General features: G+C 40.2%; 2 protein-coding genes across 10 annotated transcripts in view; one reads left to right on the top strand and one right to left on the bottom strand.

The window, feature by feature from the left end:
- Positions 1–22,543, top strand: part of rmdn1 (regulator of microtubule dynamics 1) — a 46,356-nt gene extending 23,813 nt beyond the window's left edge. For 4 of the 5 annotated variants that reach the window (XM_041188998.1, XM_041188999.1, XM_041188996.1 and 1 more), the window contains exons 6-10: positions 3,259–3,314; positions 7,089–7,176; positions 12,763–12,793; positions 15,651–15,784; positions 22,292–22,543. In XM_041188998.1, coding sequence (XP_041044932.1) covers positions 3,259–3,314; positions 7,089–7,176; positions 12,763–12,793; positions 15,651–15,784; positions 22,292–22,339 — 357 coding nt within the window. In that variant the 3' untranslated portion in view covers positions 22,340–22,543. Of the gene's footprint in view, positions 1–3,258; positions 3,315–7,088; positions 7,177–12,762; positions 12,794–12,964; positions 13,052–15,650; positions 15,791–22,291 lie in introns of those variants that run through there. The other variant, XM_041188997.1, reaches the window with a different exon arrangement.
- A 695-nt stretch (positions 22,544–23,238) lies between these two features.
- Positions 23,239–26,539, bottom strand: part of LOC121278672 (NEDD4-like E3 ubiquitin-protein ligase WWP1) — a 197,276-nt gene continuing 193,975 nt past the window's right edge. For 4 of the 5 annotated variants that reach the window (XM_041188993.1, XM_041188990.1, XM_041188992.1 and 1 more), the window contains exon 24: positions 23,239–24,561. In XM_041188993.1, coding sequence (XP_041044927.1) covers positions 24,462–24,561 — 100 coding nt within the window. In that variant the 3' untranslated portion in view covers positions 23,239–24,461. The remainder of the gene's footprint in view (positions 24,562–26,539) is intronic. The other variant, XM_041188994.1, reaches the window with a different exon arrangement.

Raw genomic sequence — 26,539 nt, 5'->3', positions numbered from 1 at the left:
ATGTTATTTCCTTTCCCAAGTCCTTATCATTTGTGAAGTAACCTTACTCATTTCTATTCATCCTTTACTAAGCTGCTATCTCTGTCTTTATGGTAATATTGTAAGGTAGAGATGAAGGTCTCATCTTGCATTTAACAATTCTGATTGAATGCTTTGTAGTTATTGCCCAGATTGTAATGTTTGCTTTTTTCGAAATTAGACATGGTTCTTCTATGAACTTGTTTGTAATCATAGTAAATAGAATGTATTAATCTGCTGTTGAGGAGAAGCTGGTTTAAAGCTGCCTCAACCTTTTAAGATTATAAGATCTAATTGCTGTGATTAAACATAGCCTAAGATCAGCTAGGGTTCAACCACTGTTTGGTAGCTTGGCCTAAATAGCCAAGTGGTTATGGTACTGGGTTTGTAACACCAAGATCAAGAGTTCAAATCTCACAATGGGAAACAATGTAACTTCATCTGAAACAGATGGAAACGGGCTTGTACTCGAAAGAGTTTCAACCACTGTTTGGTGAGTGACATTTGTAGACTGGAAAATGCTTGTAAATGTTTGGCTGTTAGTTAGCATGAAATGATTGTTTCTTTCTTTCTCAGTATATACTTTTGGAATGGCTGATGCTTTTAAATAGATCCATGACTTGTCTTAGATTTATGCTCATAAACCAGATAATTATCAAATGCAACTGATCCAAGTGTATTATCTAGTTCTAAAATATACCTAAAATTTGTCTGTCAGGGTCATTCCCTCTGGCATTTGTTGTAACAAAATTGTCTCTTGTTTCGACATTAATCTGATTTAAAATTTCGTTTTAAATAGCACAAGCTCCCTTTCGTCACCCATCTCACTTGGACAAAGTTCTAAAATAAGTTTAGTTTAGGATATGGTATATTTACTGGTTGAATGATTTCAAATGTGGACTGATTGGGTTAGTCAGACCATGATAATGGCAATTGTGCAGTAGTCCATGTTGGAGCTACATCTGTTTCACTTGCCAGTTAGACACCATAGAAAGATCAAAAACCTGCAATTGGACAGTTTGTAAATAGAACTCTCTCGATAATAAATTAGTCTCAACACCAAACAAAAAAAATACACTTAATGCAAATTAAAATGTTTGGCACCACACCATTTGTTCAGTCTTTGCACAGTCAGTAAGAATATTTATATCTTCAGCTATATTATTGAATTCTTCAGTCTCACCCTAATGTTATTTTTGGGTGGCTTTTATATGGGATGTTTGAGTGGTCCTGTTGCTAAGACCCCTGCAGATCAAAAGGTTGTGCCATGTGGCTGTGAGTCTTGGGGATGGGTTAAGGGCAGAGGTAGCACAATCTCTCCTGCATTGGCAGAAAACCCTTCCCTTCCTCCATGAGTGCAGAGCTGGCTGGCAGTTAGTGAACTCTGCTCCCCGCCCAATCTCTAAGGAAACTCTTCCTGGCTGATGTCAAAATCAAACTGCAAAATACCAAATGATATCCTAGCTGAACATTTTGGCAGAAAACACAAACTGAAAACCTTGGCCGTTAATGGCATAATTGTTTTGCAGCCATAGGAGAAAGGAGTTTTGGATGTATATGTGCATAAGCCATTGAAGGTGGCAGGACAGGCTGAGTGCACAGTTAATAAAGCATACAGTATCCTAGACTTTATTAATAGAGGCAAGGAGTACAAGAGAAAGGAAGTTATGTTAAACTTGAATGAAACACTGGTTCAGCCTCAGCTGGAATATTACATCCTGTTCTGGGCAGAATACTTTAGGAAAGTTGTGAAGACATTAGAGAGAGTGCAGGAAAGATTCACAAAAATGGTCCCAAGGATGATGAACTCCAATTACATAGATTGGAGAAGTTGGTACTTGGATAAGAGAATGTTGAGAGGAGATTTGACAGAGGTATTCAAAATCCTGAGGGATCTGGACAGGGTAGATTGGGAAATGGATTTCCACTGGTGGAAAGATCGTGAATGAGAGGGCACAGATTTAAGACATTTGGTAAAAGGATAAACTTTTTCAGGCAGCGAGTTGTTGAGATCTGGAATGAGCTGCCTAAGAGTGTGGTGGAGGCAGCCAGGGACAGAGAGAGAAATCATGGGCCCTGGGGCATCTGACACACTATGCATCAGAATTGTGTGGATGTGTTGCAAACTCCAATTCGGAACTTTAAAGCATCTAGTAGCACCCAAAAATCCAATTTTGCCCCCAGAATTTGGCCCTTTCTGTTTGTGAATCTTACTAAGTGCAAATTGGGTATCAGAATTCTGTACATAACAACATTGACTACAATAGTTCTTCACAGTAGATGAAAAGCACTTTTGTAAGATTGTGAAAGGCACTTTATAAACCACTGGCAGACAAAGTTGAACCAGGACCATATCATGAGGGAGGAGGTCGGGAAGAACCAGGGCCAGCATTGAGGGAGGAGGTCAGGAAAAGCCAGGGCCAGCATTGAGGGAGGAGGTCAGGAAGGGCCACAGCATTGAGGGAGACTGGGAAGGAGGGCCACACCATTGAGGTAGGAGGTCAGGAAGTTTGGCCGTGAAGCACAAATTACGGGGACTCATGAGGTAGGAATTCCTTATGCAGGATCTGGGGGTAAACGTAATGCAAAGGCTCTAGGCACTTTACCTTACCTTGCACTCTAGCTAGGTCTGAAGAAAGCACCTGCAGCTCAAACACCCAACAGAAACAGAACAATCCATGAGGTAAGCAAAAAAGGAGGGACTGGGGAATCTGGTACGTCCTACTCGGCCAGTGATTACTTATTCAGAGCAACGGCAATCATTGGCTGAGTAGCCTGTCAATCGGGATGCTCTGCATGCCAGATTCGCTGATTAAGACACTGCCAGAACAAGTTTGCTGTTCTTGCAGTCAGCCCCTGCTCCCCTAGAGCAAGAGCCCTGGTGTTTTGCACCTTGTGCACCCCCTTTCCCAGACCCTGGAGGCGGGTTCAAGAGGGAATTGGATTATTATCAGAAAAGGAAGAATGTGCAGTGTTACGGGGTGAAGGCAGGGGAATGGCATTAGGTGAATTGTTCATTTGGAGAGCTGGCAGACACAATGGGTTGAATGGCTTCTTTCTGTGCTTTAACAATTCTGTAATTCTGTGAAAAAGCATTTTGAATTGAGAGGTGGCTGTATAATATAAAAAAATAAAGGCCACTTCCTGTTGGCTTCCTGAAATTCAGCTATACAAATGGAGGAATTAAGAAAATTTTGATGTTGGAAAAATTATTTGAAAAACTTTTCTTCTCTCTTTCAGAAAGCCATTGAGCTTAATCCCAAAGATGCAACGTCAATTCATTTAATGGGATTATGGTAAGAACTTTCTCATGTGTAGTAACTCTATTTACTGAGAGTTTGTATCTGTTATTTTAACATTGTGTAATAATTTAAAAAAGTATTAAAACTCATCAGTAGGAATATCTGAACCTTGCTGCTTTTAAACATTTTGTTGAACATATGACTAAATTAAATGATTTCATCTGCTCTGCTTTATTTATAGTTAACTTTCATACATTATCCAATTAGAGATTAAAAGATAAGGATGCTGAACACTAATAGAAACTAGGAGCAGGAGTAGGCCATTCGAGCCTGCTCCGCCATTCAGTGTAATCATGGCTGATCCTATATCTCAATGCCATATTCCCGTTTTCTCTCCATATCTCTTGATGCCCCTAATATCCAAAAAGTTATCAATTTCTTTCTTGACTATACTCGGTGACCTGGCCTCCACACCCTTCTGTGGTAGAGAATTCCACAGGTTGACCACCCTACCTCAGTCCTAAATGGCCTGATCCCTATCTTGAGACTGTGGCCCCTGGTTATAGATGTCCCAACCAGAGGAACCATCCTCCCTGATTCTAGTTTGTCTAACCCTGTTAGAACTTTCAATGAGATCCCCTCTCATTCTCCTAAACTCTAGTGAATACAGGCCCAGTCGAACCAATCTCTCATCATGCAACAGTCCTGCCATCCCCGTTATCAGCCTAGTGAACCTTCGCTGCACTCCCTCTATGGCAAGTACATCCTTTCTTAGGTAGGGAGACCAAAACTGCACGCAATACTCCAGGTGTGGTCTCACCAAAGCTCTGTATAACTGCAGTAAAACATCCCCACTTCACCTTACAATGAAGGCCAACATACCATTTGCCTTCCTAATTGCTTGCTGCATCTACCTGTTTACTTTCATTGACTGGTGTACAAGGACACCCAGATCCCTTTGTATATCCACATTTCCCATATATCACCATTTAAATAATACTCTGCTTTTCTGTTTTTGACACCAAAACGTACAACTTCACACTTATCCACATCATACTGCATCTGCCATGTGTTTTCCCACTCACACAACTTGTCTAAATCGCCCTGAAGCCTCCTTGCATCCTCCTTGTAACTCACAACCCCGCCTAGTTTTGTGTCGTCAGCAAACTTGGAAATATTGCTATAAAAAACAAAAAACTGCGGATGCTGGAAATCCAAAACAAAAACAGAATTACTTGGAAAAACTCAGCAGGTCTGGCAGCGTCGGCAGAGAAGAAAAGAGTTGACGTTTCGAGTCCTCATGACCCTTCGACAGAACTGGTTCTGTCGAAGGGTCACAAGGACTCGAAACATCAACTCTTTTCTTCTCCGCCGACGCTGCCAGACCTGCTGAGTTTTTCCTTGGAAATATTGCATTTGGTTCCCTCATCCAAGTCATTTGTATATATCGTGAATAGCTGGGGCCCAAGCACTGATCCCTGTGATACACCATTAGTAACCGCTTGCCACCTGGAAAAAGACCCAATTATTCCCACTCTCCGTTTCTGGTCCGTCAACCAATTCTCAATCCATGCCAGTACATTGCCCCCAATCCCATGTGCTTTAATTTTGCCCACTAGTGTCTTATGTGGGACCTTATCAAAAGCCTTCTTCAAATCCAATACACCACATCCACTGTTTCTCCCTTATTTATTCTACTAGTTACATCTTCAAAATACTCCAGTAGATTAGTTAAGCATGATTTCCCTTTCATAAACCCATGCTGACTTTGCCTAATCCTGTCAATGCTTTCCTAGTTCTGTTACCATGTCTTTTATAATAGAATCTAGCATTTTCCCCGCTATTGATGTTAGGCTAACTGGCTGTAATTCTCTTTTATCTCTCCCTCCTTATTTAAATAGTGGGGTTGCATTTGCCACCCTCCAATCTGTAGGAACTGCTCCAGAGTCTATGGAATTTTGGAAGATAACAACCAATGCATCCAATATTTCCAGGGCCACTTCCTTTAGTACTCTGGGATGTAGACTATCAGGCCCTGGGGATTTTTCAGCCTTTAACTCCATTAATTTCTCTAGTACTCTTTTTTTTTACTAATACTGATTTTCTTCAATTCCTCCATCTCACTAGACTCTTGGTTCTCTAACATTTCTGGGAAATTATTTGTGTCCTCTTTTGTGAAGCTAGAACCAAAATATGTGTTCAATTCTTTGCCATTTCTTTGTTCCCCATTATAATTCCCCCCCCCCATCCCCATTTCTGACTGTGAGGGACCTATGTTTGTCTTCACTAATCTTTTTCTCTTCACATTTATTGAAGCTTTTACAGTCAGTTTTTATGTTCCTTGCAAGTTTAGTCTCATACTGCATTTTCCCCTTCTTGATCAATATTTTTGTCCACTTTTGCTGAATTATAAACTGCTCCCAATCCTCATGCTTGCTGCTTTTACTGGCTATTTTATATGTCTCCTCTTTGGATCTAATACTATCCCTAATTTCTTTTGTAAGCCATGGTTGAGCCACCTTTCCTGTTTTATTTTTGCGCCAGACAGGAATGAATAATTGTTGTAATTCATGCATATGTTCCTTAAATATTAGCCGTTGCCTATCCATTGTCAGCCCTTTTAGTAAGGTTCCCCAACCCATCATTGCCAACTCGTGCCTCATACCCTTGTAGTTCCCTTTATTTAGATTCAGGACCCTAGTTTTGGATTCAACTTCTTCACTCTCCATCCTGATGAACAATTCTATCATTTTATAGTCGCTCTTCCCCAAGGAACAACAAGATTGTTAATTAATCCTTTCTCATTGCACAATACCCAGCCTAGGATAGCCTGCTCTCTAATTGGTTCCTCAACGTATTGGTCCAAAATAAACTCTAGGAAATTCTCCTCCACAGTATTATTGCTAGTTTGGTTTGTCCAATTTATATGTAGATTACATGATTACAGTTACACCCTAATTGCATATGACTCTAATTTCCTGCTTAATGCCTTCCCTTACATCTCCATTACTGTTTTGGGGGCTTATAAACAACCCCCACCAACGTTTTCTGCCCCTTGGTATTTCTTATCTCCACCCAAACAGATTCCACATCATGACTTTCCAAGGCAATATCCTTCCTCACTACTGCACTGAATTCCTCCTTTACTAACAATACTACCCCACCCCCTTTCCCTATTTGTCTGTCCTTCCTAAATATTGAATACCCCTGGATGCTCCATTCCCATCCTTCATCACCCTGCAGCCATATCTCCGTAATTGTAACTATATCATAACAGTTTATATCTATTTGCGTGGTTAATTCATCTACCTCTGTGCATTAATTTGCAATGCCTTTAGACTTGCCTTTTTAACCTTGTTAGTCATCTTAGCTTTATTTTGCACTATGACCCCATTTGTTTTTCACCCTTGTTTTTTCTGCCTTCCATTTTTGCTTCTTACTTTTCTGTCTTTTGTTTCTATCCTTGTTTCCCCCTCCTCTGTCTCCCTGTCTGGGTTCCCATCCCCCTGCCATTCTAGTTTAAACCCTCCCTGACGGCACTAATGTTTACCTCTATTGTTGAGTGTAGTGTGTGTGTTTGTGTGTGTGCGTGTGTGTGTTTTTTTTTGAGAGAGGAGTACTTAACATTGCAAGTATCCTGACTCTGGGAATGGCACTGACTGCTGATCCAACATTACAGTTGTTACATTTATTGACGTAATACTGAATAACTAGCAAAATGAAGATTGTTTGTAGCCCATAAAACAGATATGCTAAATTCCCTACCATAACATGTTTGGATGAAGATGCAGCTGAATATTTAATTCATTAACAGTTATTTTTCTCAAGGTGTTTCACATTTGCAGAGTTGCCCTGGGTCCAACAGAAAATAGCTGCTATGTTCTTTGCCACACCACCAAGCTCCACTTACAAAGAGGTAATGTAAACCGATAAATCGACTATTTTTTGTAGATCAGTGTGAAATTGCAAACGTTTACTTGTATTGGTCTTCTACAACTTGTTGTCTTTTGATATCAACTTCTATTCCCTTCCAAATTTGGTTTTTCTGGGCCACAAATACAGTTGCAAGCTGTTCCCAGACTTGACATAGTGCTTTGTAAACAATATTAGGGGATGCACAAGTAACCTTATGATGTCCTGAAGTGGGTGGTCTTTCTTCATGGTGACATACCTGAGATTAGGATTTCAGAAATGGGAAAGCACTGTGAATATGACCTCTTCATCCCATTTGTCTGTGCTGCTTCTTGTCATAGCACCTACTAGTGCACTGAGGCCATATTTGTTTCCACCTACTAGGATAAATCATTCAGATAGCACTCCTTTTCAGGAGTCTTATAACCCTTAAATATTTGAATTAAGTTGTCCTCTCTCAATTCCTTCTCATCCAGTACTGAATAAAACCTTGGCCACAGATCAACCCACAGTTCCTTTATCATCTGGTGTCAGCAGCAGCATTATAGCTGTGGTTTTCCTAATAAGAAAAGAACTTAAAGTTTTGTCATCTTTTTATCCATCAAACTTCCTTCCTTAAACCTTTGCCAATCTGTATCTTTCAGTTTCTTACAAATGTGGATAGTTTTGTCATCTTCAGTCATTGAGCTTTGGCTTTTTGTATTTTAGGTACTCGAAGCAAAACATTATTAGCTGGAATGTCTCCAACTTCAATTTTCTGCAAATTTTTCCACCACTATTTTCCTGAGATTAAGTACGGATTTTACACTCAGGAAAGATGGAACAGGCTGGGGCTCTTTTCTGTAGAAGGGAGTAGATTGAGAGCTGGCTAGAGTTCTTTAAAATGATAGGCTAAATGTAGAAAAGACGTTTCCACTTATAAGGGAATCCAATATCAACTGCCATAAATATAAGGTTGCATTTACTCCTTTGTGACTATGCTGGATCTTTGGTAGCATGTACTAATCCCATTTGCCCAATCCTTCCCAATAGCCTCACAGATTTTCCCCTTCAAGTATTTAGTCTTTTGAAAGCTACTACTGAAACTGTTTCCATCACCTTTTTATGTTCCAGATCACAACAGCTCACTGTAAAATAAAAAGTTTCCTCATGTCACCTCTGGTTCTTTTCCCAATTACCTTAAATCTCTGTCCTCTGGTTACTGACACTTATAATAGAAATAGTTTCTCCTTACCCTACAAAATGCGTTCATTTTTGAATGCCTGCTATTAACTTTCCCCTTAACCTTCTTTGCTCTAAGAATAATCCCAGTTTCCTCACTCTCACCACATATCTTAAATCCCTCATCCCTAGTACCATTCTGGTGAACCTTTTCTATACCCACTCTATGGCCTTGACATCCTTGGCACCTGAAGTTGAACGCAGTTCTCCAGTTGAGGACTAATCATTGTTTTATAATGGCTTAACTTCACTTCCTTGCTTTTATACTCTGTGCCTCTAATGATAGAGACTGTGACGTAGTGATATTGTCACTGGACTAGTAATCCAGAGACCCAGGGTAATGCTCTGGGGACCCGGGTTCAGATGGCGAAATTTGAATTCAGTAAAAATCTGGAATTAAAAGTGTTATGATGACCATTGTTGATTGTTGTAAAAACCCATCTGGTTGACTAATGTCCTTCAGGGAAAGAAATCTGCCGGCCTTACCTGGTCTGGCCTATATGCGACTCCAGATCCACAGCAAAGTGGTTCATTCTTAACTGCCCTCTGAAATGACCTAGTGAGCTACTCAGTTGTATCAAACTGCTAAAAAGTCAATAAGTAATGAAACTGGACAGACCACCTGTCATCGAACTAGGCACCAGAAATGACAACTGCAAGCTCAGCCCTGTCAACTCTGCAAAGTCCTCCTTACTAACATCTGGGGATTATGCCAAAATTGGGAGAGCTGTCTTACAGACTTGTCGAGCAACAGCCTGACATAGTCATACTCACAGAATCATACCGTACAATGTTCCAGACACCACCATCACCATCCCTGGGTCTGTGTTGTCCCACCGGCAGGACAGACCTAGCAGAGATGGTGGCAAAGTGGGGTAAAGTTGGGAGGGAGTTGCCCTGGGAGTCCTAAACATCTACTGCATGAAATCTCATGGCATAAGGTCAAACATGGGCAAGGAAACCTCCTGGCTGAGCACCACGTACCGTCCTCCCTCAGCTGATGAATCAGTAGTCCTCCATGTTGAACACCTCTTGGAGGAAGCACTCAGGATGATAAAGGGAAATGTACTCTGAATGGGAGACTTCAATGCTCATTATCAAGTGGCTCGGTAGCACCACGACTGACCGAGCTGGCCGAGTTTTAAAGGACATAGCTGATAGACTGGGTCTGCGGCAGGTGGTGAAGGAACCAACGAGGGAAAAACCTATTTGACCTCGTCCTCAGCAATCTTCCTGTCACAGATGCACAGTATTTGTAGGAGTGACCACCACACAGTGCCTGTGGAGATGAAGTCTAGACTTCACATTTAGGATATCCTCCATCATGTCGTGCGGCACTACCACTTTGCTAAATTGGATAGATTTTGAACAGATCTAGCAACTCAAAACTGGGCATCCTTGATTGCTGTGGGCCATTAGCAGCAAAATTGTATATAACCACAATCATGGCTTGACATATACCCCGCTCTACCATTATCATCAAGTCAGGGGATCAACCATGGTTCAATGAAGAGTGCAGGAGGGCATAACAGGAACAGCTCCAGGCATACATAGAAATGCAGTGTCAACCTGGTGAAGCTACAAATGGGACTACTTGCGTGCCAAACAGTAGAAGCAGCATACATGGGCAGAACTAAGCGATCCCACAATCATACAGGATATGGACTGCAGCAGTTCAAGAAGGAAGGCCACATTCTCTGCAGTTTCAGCTCTTACTTCTCTCAGTAACCTAGGATGCATCCCATCCGGACTCGGTGACTTTTCTACTTTGAGGGCTGCAGCCTCTTATTTATCTACTCTTCATCTATTTTTATTCTATCTATTATCATTACTACCTCCTCCTTTACTGCTGTATTGGCAGCATCCTCTTTACTGAAGATTGATGCAAAGTTTTAATTAAATTACCTCAGCAATACCCTCTGTCTGCACAAAAATATCATTTCTTTGGTCTGTTGTTGGTCCCACCCTTTCTTTGACTACCTTTTTTACTATTTATAAGTTTATAAAAAGACTTTTGAGTTCCCTTTTATGTTAGCTACTAATCTATTCTCATGCTCTCTCTCTTTGCCCCTCTTGTTCCCTTTCTTACATCTCCCCTGTCCTCCTTCTCTCATTTTGATCATTATCTTTTGTCACCCGTGGATCTCTAGCTTTGGATGTACTTTGTTTTCCCCTCATACGAAGGTGTCTTCTCTATAAGCATATCTTCTTTGAAGGCTTTCCGTTGATGAGTTTACTGTTTTTGCTGACCATTATTTATTCCAGTTTGCCGGGGCAAGATCCCTTTTCAGCTTCTTGAAATTAGCCCTACTCCACTTAAGCGTTTTTATGCTTGATTGTTCCTTGTCTTTTTCCATAATTTATAAACCAGATGATATAATTGCTGATTTCCAAATGCTGCCCCAGTAAAACATGCTTCAGTTGTCCCATTTCAATCGCTAGAACAAGATTCAGCCTTACTTCCTTTTGAGTTGGAAACGCACTGATCAAGAAAGTTCTGCTGTATGCCTTTCAGGAATTTCTGCCCATCTTGCATTTCTCGCATTTTTTCTAATATTTGCCTGCATCCAACCTATGGTATTTCAGTGGAGTAACGTCAAAAAAGTTACCATAATCTTCAGCTGTAAAGTAGATAGGTGGAATAAAGTGACATGTTTGTCATCAAGGCAGGCTCTCCCATTTTCTAGTTTACATGAAGAAGCCTTCAAGTAGATAGAGAAGAATAGAGTTCAGAGAAGTAAAATTAATGTCCTTCTGTATAGATGTCCTCATTATTTGAGTTAATTTATGTGTATGTCTTACTCCCATACCCTTTCTTCACTGTTTCTAATTTGGAGTTCTTTGATGTTGTTCGTAAACTTTTCACTTTTTATTAATTTTTACCTGTATTGTACAACCTCAATTGATTAAAACTGTGCATGAATCTTACAGGTTTCAAGGATTTTTTTTATATCCCCTACTGGATCATGGCCCTAATTAAAGGACAACCTACATTCAAAGAATAGCAGTAATCATAGGAACAATAGTCATACTATAGGGTTAATGGATATGACATAGTGGATGTAATAATGGAGTAATGGTGAGTTCAGGCAAAATGTTTGCATTATAAGCTACATAATGTTATCATTTGATAAGCGGTGTCAGGCTTAAAAAATAGGTAACTGTTTTATTGAGGAATTGAAGATATCAGTGGGTTCATGTACACCTCTTTCCTGACCCATTCATTTGTCAACCATGGCTCAGTTGGTAGCACTTTCACCTCTGAAAGTTGTGCAGTCCCACTCCAGAGGTTTGAGCACAAAATCTAGATTGGCCCACTATTGGAGTACTGATGGAATGATACACAATTGGATGAAATGTTAGACTGAGGCCCCACCCGCCCTCAGCTGGATGTAAAAGATCCAATGGCAATAATTGAAAGTGAATTCGCCTCAATGGCCTGGTCAATTTTTATGTCTCAAGCAACTTCATTAAAAGTAAATTATTTGGTCATTACTACAGTCCTGTTTGTGGGATCTTACTGTGTGTAAATTAGCTGTCATTGTTTCATATATTGGTATGTCATGCAATCATGAAAGGCACTTTCTAAATGCAAGCCTGTCTTTGTCGTCTTCATGTTTAAAATTATTTTTGTCGTTCTAAGGGAGAGTTGAGTCGTCTTTGTTGTTTCAGCACCCCCATCAGAAATACTGAGTGCATTGTACATTTCATATCTTGCAATTGAATTTTTTTAATATCCTTTCATGGGATGTGTGTGTCATGGCAAGGCTCATCCCTAATTGATCTTGAGAAGGTGGTAGTGATCTGCCCCTTTGAACCGCTGTAGCCCAACTGGTGTAGGTACACGCTGTTACAAAGGGAGTTCCAAGATTTCGATCCAGTGGCATTGAAGAATGGTGATATAGTTCCAAGTCAGGATGGTGTGTGGCTTAGAGGGGATCTTGCAGGTGGTGGTGTTCCCATGCAGCTGCCCTTGTCCTTCTAGGTGGTAGCAGTTGCGGCTTTTGGAAGGTGCTGTCAAAAGAGGCTTGATGAGTATTCCATCACACTCCTGATTTCTGCCTTGTAGATGGTGGATAGGCTTTGGAGAGTCAGGAGGTGAGTTACTTGTCATAGATTTCTCAGCCTCTCATCTGGTTTGTAGCCACAGTATTTATATGGCTAGTACAGTTAAGTTTCTGGTCAATGGTAACCCCCCATGATGTTGATCGTGGGGAATTCAGTGATGAAAATGCCGTTGGTATCAAGGGGAAATGATTAGATTCTCTCAATTTGGAAATGGTCATTGCCTGGCATATGTGTGGGGAAAATGTTACTTATTCTGGAATATTACAAAAGATACTAAAGTTTCAAAGCATTTTTGTTTCAGGCTCTCCAATATTTTAACAAAGCTGAGGAAGGTAGGAGATTAATAAAACTAATTTATTCAATTACATGAAGTTGTATCATGTTGAACTATTAAATACTGCACTTTAGTTATTTTATTTCATTCATTTAATTTATAAAGTTACATGATGTATGTTGTATTAAATTCTCTACATTATTTGATAGGTACTATATCACTTTTACAGTGTTTACAGGGCATAATATCAAGTTTGCAGATGACACAAAGCTTGGAAATGGAGCAGACTTCAGGAGGAAGTAGACAGACTGGTGAAGTGGGAAGATGAAGTTTAATGCAGACATCTGTGAAGTGGTGGAAGGAAAAATGATGAAAAATGATGAACATGAGGATATAAAGCCTGCTTTGACTAGTTCTACTCATCCCATTGCCCTGCAAATGCTTCCTTTTTAAGTAGAGATCCAGTTCCCTTCTGCAAGTTACTGCTGAATTTCATTCTGCTACCCTTTTGGGCATTGTACAGCTTTTCCACACAACTGACACCCCTAAACCCCTCATTTTTGGTACCATTCTAGTAAATCTCCTCTGTATTCTCTCTAACTGGTAAATGGTACCATTTTAAAAGGGCTGCAAGAATAGAGAGACCTGGGTTTGTTAGGGGGGATGGGTGGTTTCACATGGTGAAATATTTGAAGTTGGCAGGGCAATTGCCAAAGTTTTTAATATAAAAAAGACATACATGATCCTTGCCTTTAGTAATGAAGGCATATTTACTGATTTGGGAGGCAACAACACATTCAAAGATACTGATTAGACCTTTACTGGATTACTGTGTCCAATTCTAGATTTTATCAAGGATGTCAAAGCTTTAGAGAGAATGCAGAGGAGATTTACTAGAATGGTACCAAGAGTGAGGGGTTTAGGGGTGTCAGTTGTGTGGAAAAGCTGTGCATTGCCCAAAAGGGTAGCGGAATGAAATTCAGCAGTAACTTGCAGAAGGGAATTGGATCTCTACTTAAAAAGGAAGCATTTGCAGGGCAATGAGATGAGTAGAACTAGTCAAAGCAGGCTTTATATCCTCATGTTTCCCCACATTTTTGTAGATTTTTGCATAGTACGATATATTTAGTGTTTAAGTCTCTTGAGGAATTTGGTTACAGAATATAATTCGAGAAACTAAAAATCCTCAATGTGAGGATTGCTTCATGTATTAACCTTACAAATCTCATTCGAAACAACCTCATAAAAATATAAGACTAAGGATAGAATCAAATCTTCCTATTGGTGCAATTATTACTGTTGCTGCTGGGCAAAAATATGCACTTGACCATTTGTTCAGCTAATTATTTATTTAGTGATTAGGTTTTATCAGAATGAGAAACAGTTGTTTACACTGTAAATAAGATAATGAACGAAGTCTGTGAATTGTATTTCTACATCACTTTTTGGAATTTCAGGTTACTGATAAAATGAACTTTAAATCTATGACCCCTGGATATTGATCTTTCTGCTAAGGAAAATAGGTCCTTCCTTTCCACTCTATCTAGACCCCTCAATTTTATAGAGCTCAACTAAATCTCCCCATAGTCTCATTTGTTCCAAAAAAAAAACCCAGCCTATCCAATCATTCATCATAGCCAAAATTTTTCAGTCCTGGCAACATCCTCCTCTGTAGTACAATCATGTCCTTTCTGTAATGAGGTGACTAGAACTATACTCAGCACTCTAGCTGTGGCCTAACTAGTGTATTATACAGTTCCAGCATAACCACCTTGCTGTTTATTCTGTGCCTCAGCTAATAAAGGAAAGTATCCCAAATGCCTTCTTTAACCACCTTATTCTACCTCTCCGATAAAGTAAAATGTTGCATGTGCTGGAAATCTGAAATAAAAACAGAAAATGCTGGAAAAACTCAGCAGATCTAGCAGCAGCTGTAGAGAGAGAAACAGATTTAACATTTCAAGTCAGTATGACTCTTCTTCAGAGCGGAATAAGATTCATACGGACTTGAAACATTAACTCTTGTTTCTCTCTCTTCAGATGCTGCCAGACCTGCTGTGTTTTCCAGCAGTTTCTGTTTTTATTATCTATCTCTCCTCCTCCTTTGAAGGATCTGTGGATATGTACTCCAATGTTTCTCTGTTTCTGAACACTTCTCTGTATCCTAACATTTATTGTGCCTTTCTTTGCCTTGTTTTCCCTCCCCAAATGCATTATCTCACAAGTCTCCAGATTGAATTATATTTGCAACTTTTCTGCCCATCTGATTCATTGATATCTTCCTGTGGTCTACAGCTTTCTTCCTCACTGTCAACCACATGGTTGGTTTTTGCACCATTGGCAAACATCTTAGTCCTGCCTCATACATTAATCCACAAGTTTCCAAACCAATTTGCCAGTTAATGCGTAAGCAATTCAATACCCTGCTAAATGCAGTAAAATTTGGTAAAGATCATTCTTCAAGTTGTCTTCAATAGTTGGAAAGGGCGAGTACTTTTAGGTATGACATGAATGACAAGTGTGTCAGAATCTTTTCCATTATCCTGTATAAGGCCGCTTGGCCATTTGTGAGTGATCCTGGACCCTGGCAGGCAGTTTAGGAGCAGCTTAGCCCGACCTGGTCCACAAGTGGAGCTACCAGCAGGTAGTCACTGGGTGGAGTTCAGAAGCAAGTACCTCAATTTTGTTTCTTTAATTTTATTGCTTTCCTCCAAACCAAGAAACTCTGAGATAAATTGATCCCACCTTCCTCATTAAGATCTGTTAACTAAATGTGGATCAGAAATTGAACTTTCTAGATTTCTAAGGCTTTCTCGGATAAGATTTGTTTTTACAATGGAGCATGTGAATAGAGCAATGTAAATTGCTCTTCAAGGTGTAGCAAATTTAAGTTTAGTATGTCTTTTATTTTCCAGCTGATCCAAATTTCTACAGTAAAAACTTATTAATGATGGGTAAAACTTACATGAAATTAAAAAACGAGAAACTGGCTCTGTTGTGGCTGACAAAAGCAAGAGACTACCCAGCACGTAATGAAGAAGACAAGCAGGTACAATTGTTTAGTTTCGTTCAAGCAACTTTTATCTTTGCTGTGATATAAATTTTAGTTTGCTTCCAGTTAGCTTTAAAACTCTGTCCTTTATAGTTCTTAATTAAACTTGATTTCTTTTTTTTTGCTTTTCTTAGTGCTGATAAGACACTATTAATTCAGCTTGGTCCCAGCCAAGCTGAAGTGAATAGTTAAAGTAAGCACTTGCTTAGCTTAAGAAAGTAGTTCGAGGCTGTTATTTTATCCTACTGGATTTGATAGAACAGTAATGTTAATATAACTTAATTAAGGGATTACATTGTTAATGATAGGGGAGACGGTGGCATAGTGGTAACGTCATTGAACTAGTAATCCAGAGGCCCAAACGAATTCTCTGAGGACATGGGTTCAAATCCCACCACAGCAGCTGGTGAAATTCAAACTAAATAAATCTGGAATTGACAGCTAGTCTCAGTAATGGTGAGACCATGAAACCATCTGGTTCACTGAAATCTGCCATCCTTAATTGGTCTGGCCTACATGTGACTCCCTACCCACAACAAAGTGGTTGACTCTTAACTGCCCTCTGAAATGGCTGAGCACTCAGCTCATGGGCAATTAGGGATGGGCAACAAATGCTGACAAAACAAATATTGAATACAGAAATAACTAAGGCTTCCAATGGAGAAGCCTTGTCAGCAGCAGCAAAGGCTAAACCTTCTCTATCACTCTACACTATCTGTACTAGAAAATAGCAAGAGATGAGAAAATAAAAACTAAATAATGGTGAATCCAAAATCTGGACAGAGTAGATTGGGAGAAGCTTATAAAACGATTGAGAACGAGAGGGCACAGATTTAAAGTAATTAGTAAAAGAAGTGATAGTACTTTGAAGAAAAACTTTTGGAAAAGTTCTGCCTGAGAGTGTGGTGTGGTATTGACATATTCAAAAGGGAATTATACTATTATTTGAAAAGAAAGAAAAACTGTGCAGGGTTACGTGGGAAAATGGAATTAGGTGAGTCGCTCATTTGAAGAACCGGTGCAGACATAATGGGCCAAGTGGTCTCCTTCTGCACCCCGTACTGATTCTGTGTTTGCTTTAGGGATCCAATTTCAGCAGGCCTGGCCTCAGGCTATTCCAACTCACCCTTTTATGTAGGTGCTGCACTGGCAGAGCTCAACCAGATGATGTAAATTTTGCATGTGATCTTATTAACACAGCTCTTTGCAAAAACATAACCCTTTGAGAGAAGGGCCTCTCTTTCATTAATGAGAATCTTAAAGTATAAAAAAAACCCAAAGTCGGATGAAGAGTGGATTTGAGTTTTGATTGCAATGGAAATATGTGGCTTTGGTACACTTCAAGCTTAAAGTTCAACCTCTTTTACTCATTGATGGGGTGCTACCTCCATATTCAGCCTTCAGCATGGTTGATTCTCTGAGGGGTCAGATGGTATAGTTGTATCAACGATACTCTCCTAGAATTCGGTATTCAATGTTATTCAGTGCACTGTGTGATTGATAATCCAGTGTCTAGACTTGCACAAGAAGGTACTTGGGCAACAACTGAATTGAGGTGCATTATCCAAGTAAGTACCCTAGCAAGAGTTTTAGTCTCCTATAGAGCAAGAGATGCAGCAGCATCTCCATTGCAAGATAATGATCCATAGGTGTGAGGAGCATCCGCTTGTATTAGAAAATCTTGAGTTACAACTGTATTTTAAACCCCGTGGATGCTGACAACAGCCTATAGTGCATTTTCGTTTAATCCAACCAACTAATTTTACTAATGGGTGGATTACATTGTGTGAATTGCCCTACATGCTAGCCTGAGACACGTATTCCTAGGAAATTGTCTGAACTGAGAAAAGATCCAGCCTGCAGCCACAGAGCAGGATGAGGACAGTGCTGCCAGTGGCCATCAAGGTGACCATTGCCCTCAATTTTTATGTAGATGGGTCTTTCCATCCTAGAACAGGTGACATTGGCAACATATTGCAGTTTGCCATCCATCACTATATCTTTGAGGACACAGGGACCAGGAGAATGGACTTCATTGTCTTCTCTCTAATGAGAAAGTAGGAGTGGGCTTGTGGCTTTGCCAGGAGCCATCAGGGTCACACTCGTGGCCTTGTACTGAAAGCATGAAGAGTACCACTCACTCAGTGTGCAGTTAGTACGTGACCACACCCAAAACATCATGTTGGTGAATTCCAACTATACTGGCAGCAGGCATGGTGCTTTCGTCCTGTGCCAATCCTCAGTTCCAGCAATCTTCGAGACTAAGGGCAGGATTTTGTGGCCCCGCCCACCGCACCGCCAGCATTGTCCAGTCCCACTGAAAGTCAATGGACTTTTGGCTGGGCCACCAAATCTCCCGCGGTGGGCCCCGCCACGATTGACTGGAAAATCCTGGCCCATGTCAAGCCAGAGGATAGCCACTTGGTGACAAGAGCTACTCATTGTAGCTGATGACTCTCCTCAGCAACCCCATCACTCAAGGCCAGTGCTCATACAATGGGGGCTATGCTGCAACCAGGAATATTGTAGCACAGACCATGAACAAGCTGAAGTAATGATTCTGTTGCCTGGACAGGAAGGGGGAAGGCCTTCAGTTCTGCATTATGGTGGACTTTCATGTCCTTCAAAACCTGGCTATCATAGGGCATAGCCCTTGCCACTATCAAGGACTTCAACGAGCACCTGAAGATGAAGAGGCATGGAGTGACAGATTACTAGGATTTTCGGTCTGGCTGTGCTGTCCATGGGGCATAACACTCTCCAGTTCCCTTGTTCTTCAGATCCTTGTTGCTTAGTGCTTTTCCACCTTGCCCTCACAGTGTCTTATTGGCCAAAATCCAGAAGTAAAAGACACCACAAAACAACCATCCCATACCAACTTTGTCAAGCAATACTCCATACGAACTCAACAAGTGATCCTTGTACCTGTTATCCATGTACCTTTGCCTGGTCTACTGCTCTTATACAGTGTTACTCCTGTGGCTGCAGCAGGACTGGTGGATGGCTGCTGACATTCAATGGGCTCTTAGGATGGCCTCTTAGGATGCTTTTGAGCATCTCTGGGCCTTGAGGGCCCAGCTTTGGACTCTGCGAGGAGACGTCTGGGCTGCTGACTGGTAAGCAACAAGAGGGGCAGAGATGGAATGGCAGTGCTATGAGCACAAATGCAGTCATCCTGAGAAAGGACATCAGGTTCCCAAAGAAAGGAATCACTGCCATTTCCTTGGGCCACCACCTCAGCAATCCGAATAATCTGCTGGTGCTCAGATGGCTGGACTATTGAAAGACCCTTTTGAGGACTGTTATCCACAGCTATGATGTCTGAGTCACAGTCTGAGCCTGCATGGTACAAAGCATGGCTTGCAGGGCAACAAGTAGAGATTGCATGACACCAGTCTGAGTTGCGTGGCAGCACTGAGATGTTGCGTGGCTTCTGCTTATGCTGTATTAGGAGCTGAGATGTTTGCTATCAGACGTTGCATCACTGAGGTCTGCAAGGATTCTCATGGAGTTGGCCCTTCGTCCCTGAAAGGATGGGCTCCCAACTCTGTGCAAACACTGTGCCATGTTGGAGCTAGACTGTATGTTTCTTGTCATTGGCACGAGGCTCACTGGCAGACTTCCCAATGCACCAAGCTTTTGTGTGCATGGCCATCAGCCTTTTCCTGTACAGCACCCCAGCAAAGTCCACATCTAAGTCCTCTGCAGCAGAACTCTATCTGTGACCTTGACCCTGGTGAGCTGGTACATGAGCTATCCACCCCTGGCCTGGCTGCAACCCACTTATGTCCAGTGACTCACCACATGCAGCTTCCTCCTCTAAACTACCTTAAGATATGTGCAGTGACAGTATCTGAACTGGTCATTGTGAGTGTAAGGTAAAGTGATGATGTTTCTTTCCGAGACATCTCTTTTCTTATGGGCCTTCACCCTCTGACATCACTGGCTGGCCAGACAGCAGATCTAAGAGATCTGAAAGCGTAAACGCGTAAGGGGAGGGTTGGGGCAAGAGGACAGGGTGAAAGCAACAGGTGCATGGTTACACCATCTGCAGCTTGTATATCATTACCAGATTGTATATGAGGGTGAAGTGGAATTTGAGAAGGTACACGAGGCAGGAATATATTATGCTGAATGGCCTTATCTGTAGCACCATTTACTCCATGGGGATCAGCATGTGCATCCAGGCCTATCCCTCACCAGTTTGCTCCTGGTGCCATCTATTGTCAGCCACTTTGTTCTTCCAAAAGCATGCATATCACTGAATGTGTTGCAATATGTTTGGATGATGTGTCTGCCAACTATTCAGCTGAGTCCTTATTACTGGAGATTGTTGATAGATGAGTGATGTGGGTGTGTTGCATTGAGCAGGGAGAGAGGTTGGTGGTACAGTTATTGGTATGTCATTTGAAGATGTATTTACTGACCTTGACCCCTTGTGAGGTTATTGAACCTCTTTTTACTCTTTCACGGGATGTGTGCATCCCTGATTACCCTTAAGGTGGTGGTGAGCTGCCTTCTTGAACCGCTGCAGTCTATGTGGTGTAGCTATACCCACAGTGCTGTTCGGGAGAGAGTTCCAGGATTTTGACCCAGTGACAGTGAAGGAATGGCGATAATAGTTCCAAGTCAGGATGGTGTGCGCTTGGAGGGAAACTTGCAGATGGTGGTGTTCCCATGCATTTGCTGCCTTTGTCCTTCTAGGTGATAGGTCATTGGTTTGAAAGGTGCTGTTGAAGGAGCCTTGGTGAGTTGCGCAGTGCATCTTGTAGATGGTACACACTACTGCCACTGTGCATCAGTGGTAGAGGGAGTGAATATTGAAGGTAGTGGATGGGGTGCAAGTCAAGCGGGCTGTTGTGTCCTGGATGGTGTCGAGCTTCTTGAGTTTTGTTGGAGCTGCACTCATCTAGGCAAGTGGAGAGTATTCCATCACACTCCTGACTCGTGCCTTGTAGGTGGTGGATGAGCTTTGGGGAGTCAGGGGTTGAGTTACTCACCACAGGATTCCTAGCCTCTGACCAGCCCTTGTAGCCGCAGTATTTATAGGGCTGGTCCAGTTCAGTTTCTTGTCAATGGTAACCCCCAGCAGGTTGATGGTTGGTAATGTCATTGAATGTCAAGGGAAGATGGTTGGATTCTCTCTCGTTGGAGATGGTCATTGCTTGGCACTTGTGTGACACAAAGAATACTTGCCGCTTAATTCCAAGCCTGAATGTTGCCTGGTCTTGCTACAAATAGCCTGTTATCACAGTTATCACAAATGGTGCTGAATATTCTGCAATTGTCTGTGAGCATCCCCATTTCTGACCTTATGATGGAGGGAAGATCATTGGTGAAGCAGCTGAAGATGGTTGGGTCAAGGACACTACCCTGAGGAACTCCACCAGTCATGTCCTGGGATTGTGATGATTGACCTCCAACAACTACAACCATCTTCCTTTGTGCTAGGTATGACTCCTACCACGGAGAATTTTCCCAGGATTCCCTGATGTCACACTCTGTCAAATGCTGCCTTGATGTCAGGGGCAGTCGCTCTCGCCTCACCTCGAGTTCAGCTCTTTTGTCTGTTAGGACTAAGGCTGTAATGAGGTGAGCAGATTATTGCTGACTGTCGATGACCCTTCCATCACTTTTTGATGAAGTCTTCAGGCACTATGTCCTGATGCTCAGGGCCAGATTTCTGGCATTGACTTCCATGGCTTTCTGTTCCTACTGCCTTCACTATTTCTGTCTGGACGGCCTCCTGCAGATAGCTTGTCCCTCTCCTTTCAACCTACTCCATTACGGTTTTCAGTTCTGTATCCGAGAACTAGGAACCCCCTCTCTGGCCTGCTGCACCATAACTCGGGATTTCTTCCTGCTTCTAATATTTCCCAGCCAGTTAAATGCTGCTGCAGTCAGACTGACTTTAATTGTGGTAACCTCCATGAACTGGAGATTCATGTTGAACATACAACCACTCAGCAGTGTTTACTACTGGGCTGCAAGCCACAATTGTGGAAATGAGCTGGAACATCAAAGTTTGCACATGGATTAATTGCACATCAAATTTTTAGCCTTTTGAATTCTAGCTAGTTGTTTAAAATTCAGTGTTTCACAATTACTTTTTGGGCTGCTGGAACTTCTGATGTCTGAAGAACTATAGAGTCCAGAGGAGACAGCTTCACGAGCTGCATTTTTTGTAACCAGAGGTAGCCTTGAAAACTGCCTCTCGTGTGGGTTAGAAGCAAGTATATACATCGGAAGTGCAAAATGTTTCACAGAATCTTGAGGCCATTTTCAAACAGGAGCCTGGTGAATTAATTTGCATAACAATGTAGCAAATTTTTTTTCTATAAAGTGATCAAATTAGTCAATGCAATTTTATTAAATTCTTCCTGGTGTGCTCTGTTCAATCAGAAGTTTGTTTTTAATTTATAACACTATCTCTATTAATTTGACGTATGACAGTTTTTTTACAGCAATTGTGGTCAATCAAACAATTTTTCCTCCTATTTGTAGGTTCAAAAAGAAGCTACAGAATTATTGAAGTCGATCAAACGGGGTTGAGCACCGTCTCAAACCAATCTAGTCCATTAAGGCAGATGACCAGTGAATTGTGTTGCAAGATTAATTTTGAAAAATAAATTATTTGATTTCTCACAACATCCAGTAAATTAAAAGGATTTTTATTAAATGTTAATCACAAAAGAATTCTACATGATGAAATTGTACAGGCCTGACACAGCATTAACCAAATAAAGTGTTTATATATAATATATATTCTCATGTACCTTTTGTGCTATTGTATATGTGTAAAACACAAATTGTGTAGTAAATAACTCAATGAGCAAATAGGCAGTGAAGTAGAATTATAGAACTACTCAGTTCTAGTTTTTGCCTCAATAGAAAAGTGGTGCAATGTGCACTGCCACTGAAAACAAAGGAAAAATGACATCATATATTGACTTGAGTGCAGAGATGCACTTTCAATATTCAGGTTTCCAAAAAAAAAAATCTATGAAAAGATGTATCCCAAACTTCACATGAAATGGATCACCAGCAACCCCACTGACAGTCAATCCATTCTATCGTTCAATCTTATGGTTTTAAATTATTTAGTACATTGTGTGGTCTAGAACTACTCATACAACATTTTGACAGAAAGGCTTTCAGATAGGAGAAAACAATCCAAGAAAAGATAAATATACATTAAAGAGAAAAAGTCAGCAATCTTTCTACCTGTAATTACTAATGGAGTTTTAAGAGAAAGTTTTGATCTTGAGCACCTGACAGAAGAAAAATTAAAGTTTAGGTGGTAATCCTGATCTACCACAGCAGCAACCACCTATTTAGGTAATGATACCAACTGATCAGTTCTGCTTACTACAATTTTTTTTCTGTGACAAAATTTTTTTTTAAAATTGCAATGGGAAAAACTGACCAAACTCAAGTATTTACAAAACTTGTACAAATTAAAAACTTTAATGGAATTTACAATGTTTAAATTTAAAGCATTACAAATGTTACATTTCAATGTCCATATCCCCCATTCACTGCAAGGAAGCACGGTGTGTTAGAAGTTGCAGTTCCATATAATTCACAATTATTTTTAAATAGATTTTTGTTACATGTAATTAAGTAAATGCCCTCAATACTGGTGAAACTATTTTAAAATCATTTTATTACATGTTTTTGAAACTTCTGCATTTAAGAAAAAAAATAAATCACTTGATATTTCTAGAAGAATGAAGGCCTATATTAGAAATTATACTTCAAAGACAGAAAAAGAAATCAAACCTATGCACAGAATGCAATTTACACAACAGCCATTAAAAAACAGCATGTATAACATTGCAATGGGAAAACTAATTACACAACATTCCTTACAATGTGCAAAACTTATATTTGATTTATATTTTTTTTATTCCTGATTGATAAATGTAACTCTCCAAAAGGCTGAACATAAAAGCAGCAGAGGTAATATTTTGCATAATTACTGTGAAAATTGTCCACATTAGCTTCTTGTATATAAAATTACATTAATATTATGGGATACTACCCAGTACTTTTGCTTTCCTTTTTTCAGTCTGCTATACACGGAACATACATAAACAGCAATAACACAACAAGGAAGTAAAAGAAAACCTCATGTCAGCATTTACACATATTATGATCTCAACAAGCCAGCAGCATTAATTCTAGATATTTGACAGTGTTTGGCATAAGCCTTAAATACTTTAGTGACAGCCATGCGAGAAATAACCCTGGCAGATTTGTTACATCAGTGGAAACTGATCAATAGGGCATGTTTTTTCTTCTGGAAGATGCAACTCTAAGGGGGCCTAACAGCACACCTACCAGATCTCAAGTAAGCTCTATAAAACTAGAGCCAATGATATTCCAGCTGTTTCTGTTTTTAAAAAAATCATTCTATGTTTCAGAAAGCAGCCAAACTGTTTTTTCCAAGACACTCATTTTAAGGGAAAACACAGGTATGTAAAATACTGTGTGTGGTTCAAGACAAATTTGCATAATGATTCAGGAAGAAAAGCAGCTCAGTTCTATAGGATTCCAGAAGTAAATTACTTCTCTAGGCAAATAGCTTATATACAATGGTAGGCATCTGTGCAACTGTAGATGGTTGGACATGAAACAAGAGTACATTGTGATGTCATCAAGAATATGTGATTTATTCCTGCCCAAATCCTTCAGTTTCTTCGATTGCAAAAAGCAGTTTCTCTTTCAACTGTTCATAGCTTTTGTAAGGCGGCAAGTCCAAACGATTAAAGCTGTCAAAGAACACATGTAGGTCAATGAAAATTTGGTTCAATTTAAACACCATCATGTAGATGTTCTGAGTAAATTTCAAATCAGTCAAATTACAGGTTTACCACAGAACCTGCTGCAGAATTCCTATTCTTTTTCTCGGTACTGGGTGACCCAGCATGTTTCTGTATCTCTTGGACCACTATTTACATTTTGCAGCAACTGATACAACAAAAGACATATTTCTCCTGGCTAAAGCAGCCCATAACTAGAGAAACTAAAAAAATGTGGAAAACAGAAATCATATAAATGGAGGGAAGCTTAGTTCTTTTGAGGTCAGAGCTAAAGGATAGAGTTAGTACAGAACTGAGTTTTGCCGCTGCTGTGCCGTATCTGACCAATGTGTGCTTATGACACAACAATAGCAAAATATGAAACTGTATTCTACACCTTCTGTCCCAGGCGTTCATATCACTCTGAACAAGGAGCAGAGAAACAAAAATAAATCTGAGTTTTGAAAGTATTAATTATTGCTGTGATAATGTTATATCCAAGTGTGAATAGGCTATTGATAATATGGGTAAAACAATTATTTGACTATCATTTCTTGCTGTTTGACATAAATATAATCATGCAACCAGTGCCTTGTTTATCAGAAAAATCATTGACCTGAAATATTTACTTAGGTCAGGGAGCATCTGTGGAGAGAGAAACTGAGTATTTCCAGTATTTTCTCTTTTTATATTAGTAGGATCTGGGTGGCAGGTTAAAAGAAATATATGTGCCCAAGATAGAAGATAAAAGTAAAGCTAGAACAATAGAATGGGGCTAAGAGGTGTACATTTTTTGAAATGAAAGCTACCTCTGGCATTTTATTCTGTTAAATACATTAACTTGCATTTATGTAGCACCTTTAATGCAGAAAATATTCCATGGAAATTTATAGAGTAGGAAAATATAGATAAAAGAATAAAGGCAAGTCGTGGTGCAAGAGTTAGGGAGATGACTAAAAGCTTGGGTCAAAAAGATTTGTGTGAAGGTTTTGAAACATGAAAAGAGAAATGAAGAGGGATGGAACTTCACAGGAAGAAACTGACCTGTTATGGAGTGACAGGAGGGGAATGCCAGCAAACTGAAAGGCATGGAAAAGTGGGAGGGGAAAGGTCATGGAAGGATTTGAAGAGAAATACTTTAAATTCAATCCTTATGGGACAAAGCACCGATGCATTTAGTAAGTATGGAGATAACAAGTGTTTGATAAAGTCCCACATAATAGGCTTGTTACCAAAATTGAAGCCCACAGAATAAAAAGGGCAGCAACACCATGGATACAAAATTAGCTAGGAGGAAAAAAAAGAGTTGTGGTGAATGTCTATTTTTGGACTGGGGTGTGGTGGGGGGGTGGGGGGACAGATATACAGAGGTGTTCCTCAGGGTTTAATATCAAAACCAGTTATTTTTTGATATATTTAAAGATTTGGAGTACTTAATATAATTTCAAAATTTGTAGATGACATGAAATTGGGAAGCATGTTTTAACAATTAGCAATTGTTAAAAAGAAGCCAGAAGACATTTGAAGCACAAAAGTGTGAGCTGACACATTTTGGTGGAAAGCATGAGGAAAGGCAATTCAAGATAAATGTTACAATTTTAAAGGGGATTCAGGACATGTTAAACCAATTAATAAAGCATATGGGATTTTGGACTTTATAAATAGAGGCATAGAGTAGAGCCAAGAAGTTATGTTAAATCTATATAAAACATTTGTTTGGTCCCAGTTGGAGTAGTGTGTTCAAATCTGGGCACTGCCATTTAGAAAGGACAAAAATGCGATGGGGAGGGCACAGAAGAGATTTACTAGAATGGTGCCAGAAGTGAGAGATTACAGTTTTGTGGTTAGATTGGAGATGATGTTGTTCTCCTTAGGGCAGAGAAGACCAAGTGGAGATTTGACAGAGATGTGTAAAATCACGAAAGGATTTTAATTAAGGATAAAATCT

The sequence above is a fragment of the Carcharodon carcharias genome, chromosome 6, assembly GCF_017639515.1.
Source record: "Carcharodon carcharias isolate sCarCar2 chromosome 6, sCarCar2.pri, whole genome shotgun sequence".
Lineage (NCBI taxonomy): Eukaryota > Metazoa > Chordata > Chondrichthyes > Lamniformes > Lamnidae > Carcharodon > Carcharodon carcharias.
This window is presented reverse-complemented; position numbering and strand designations above follow the sequence as displayed.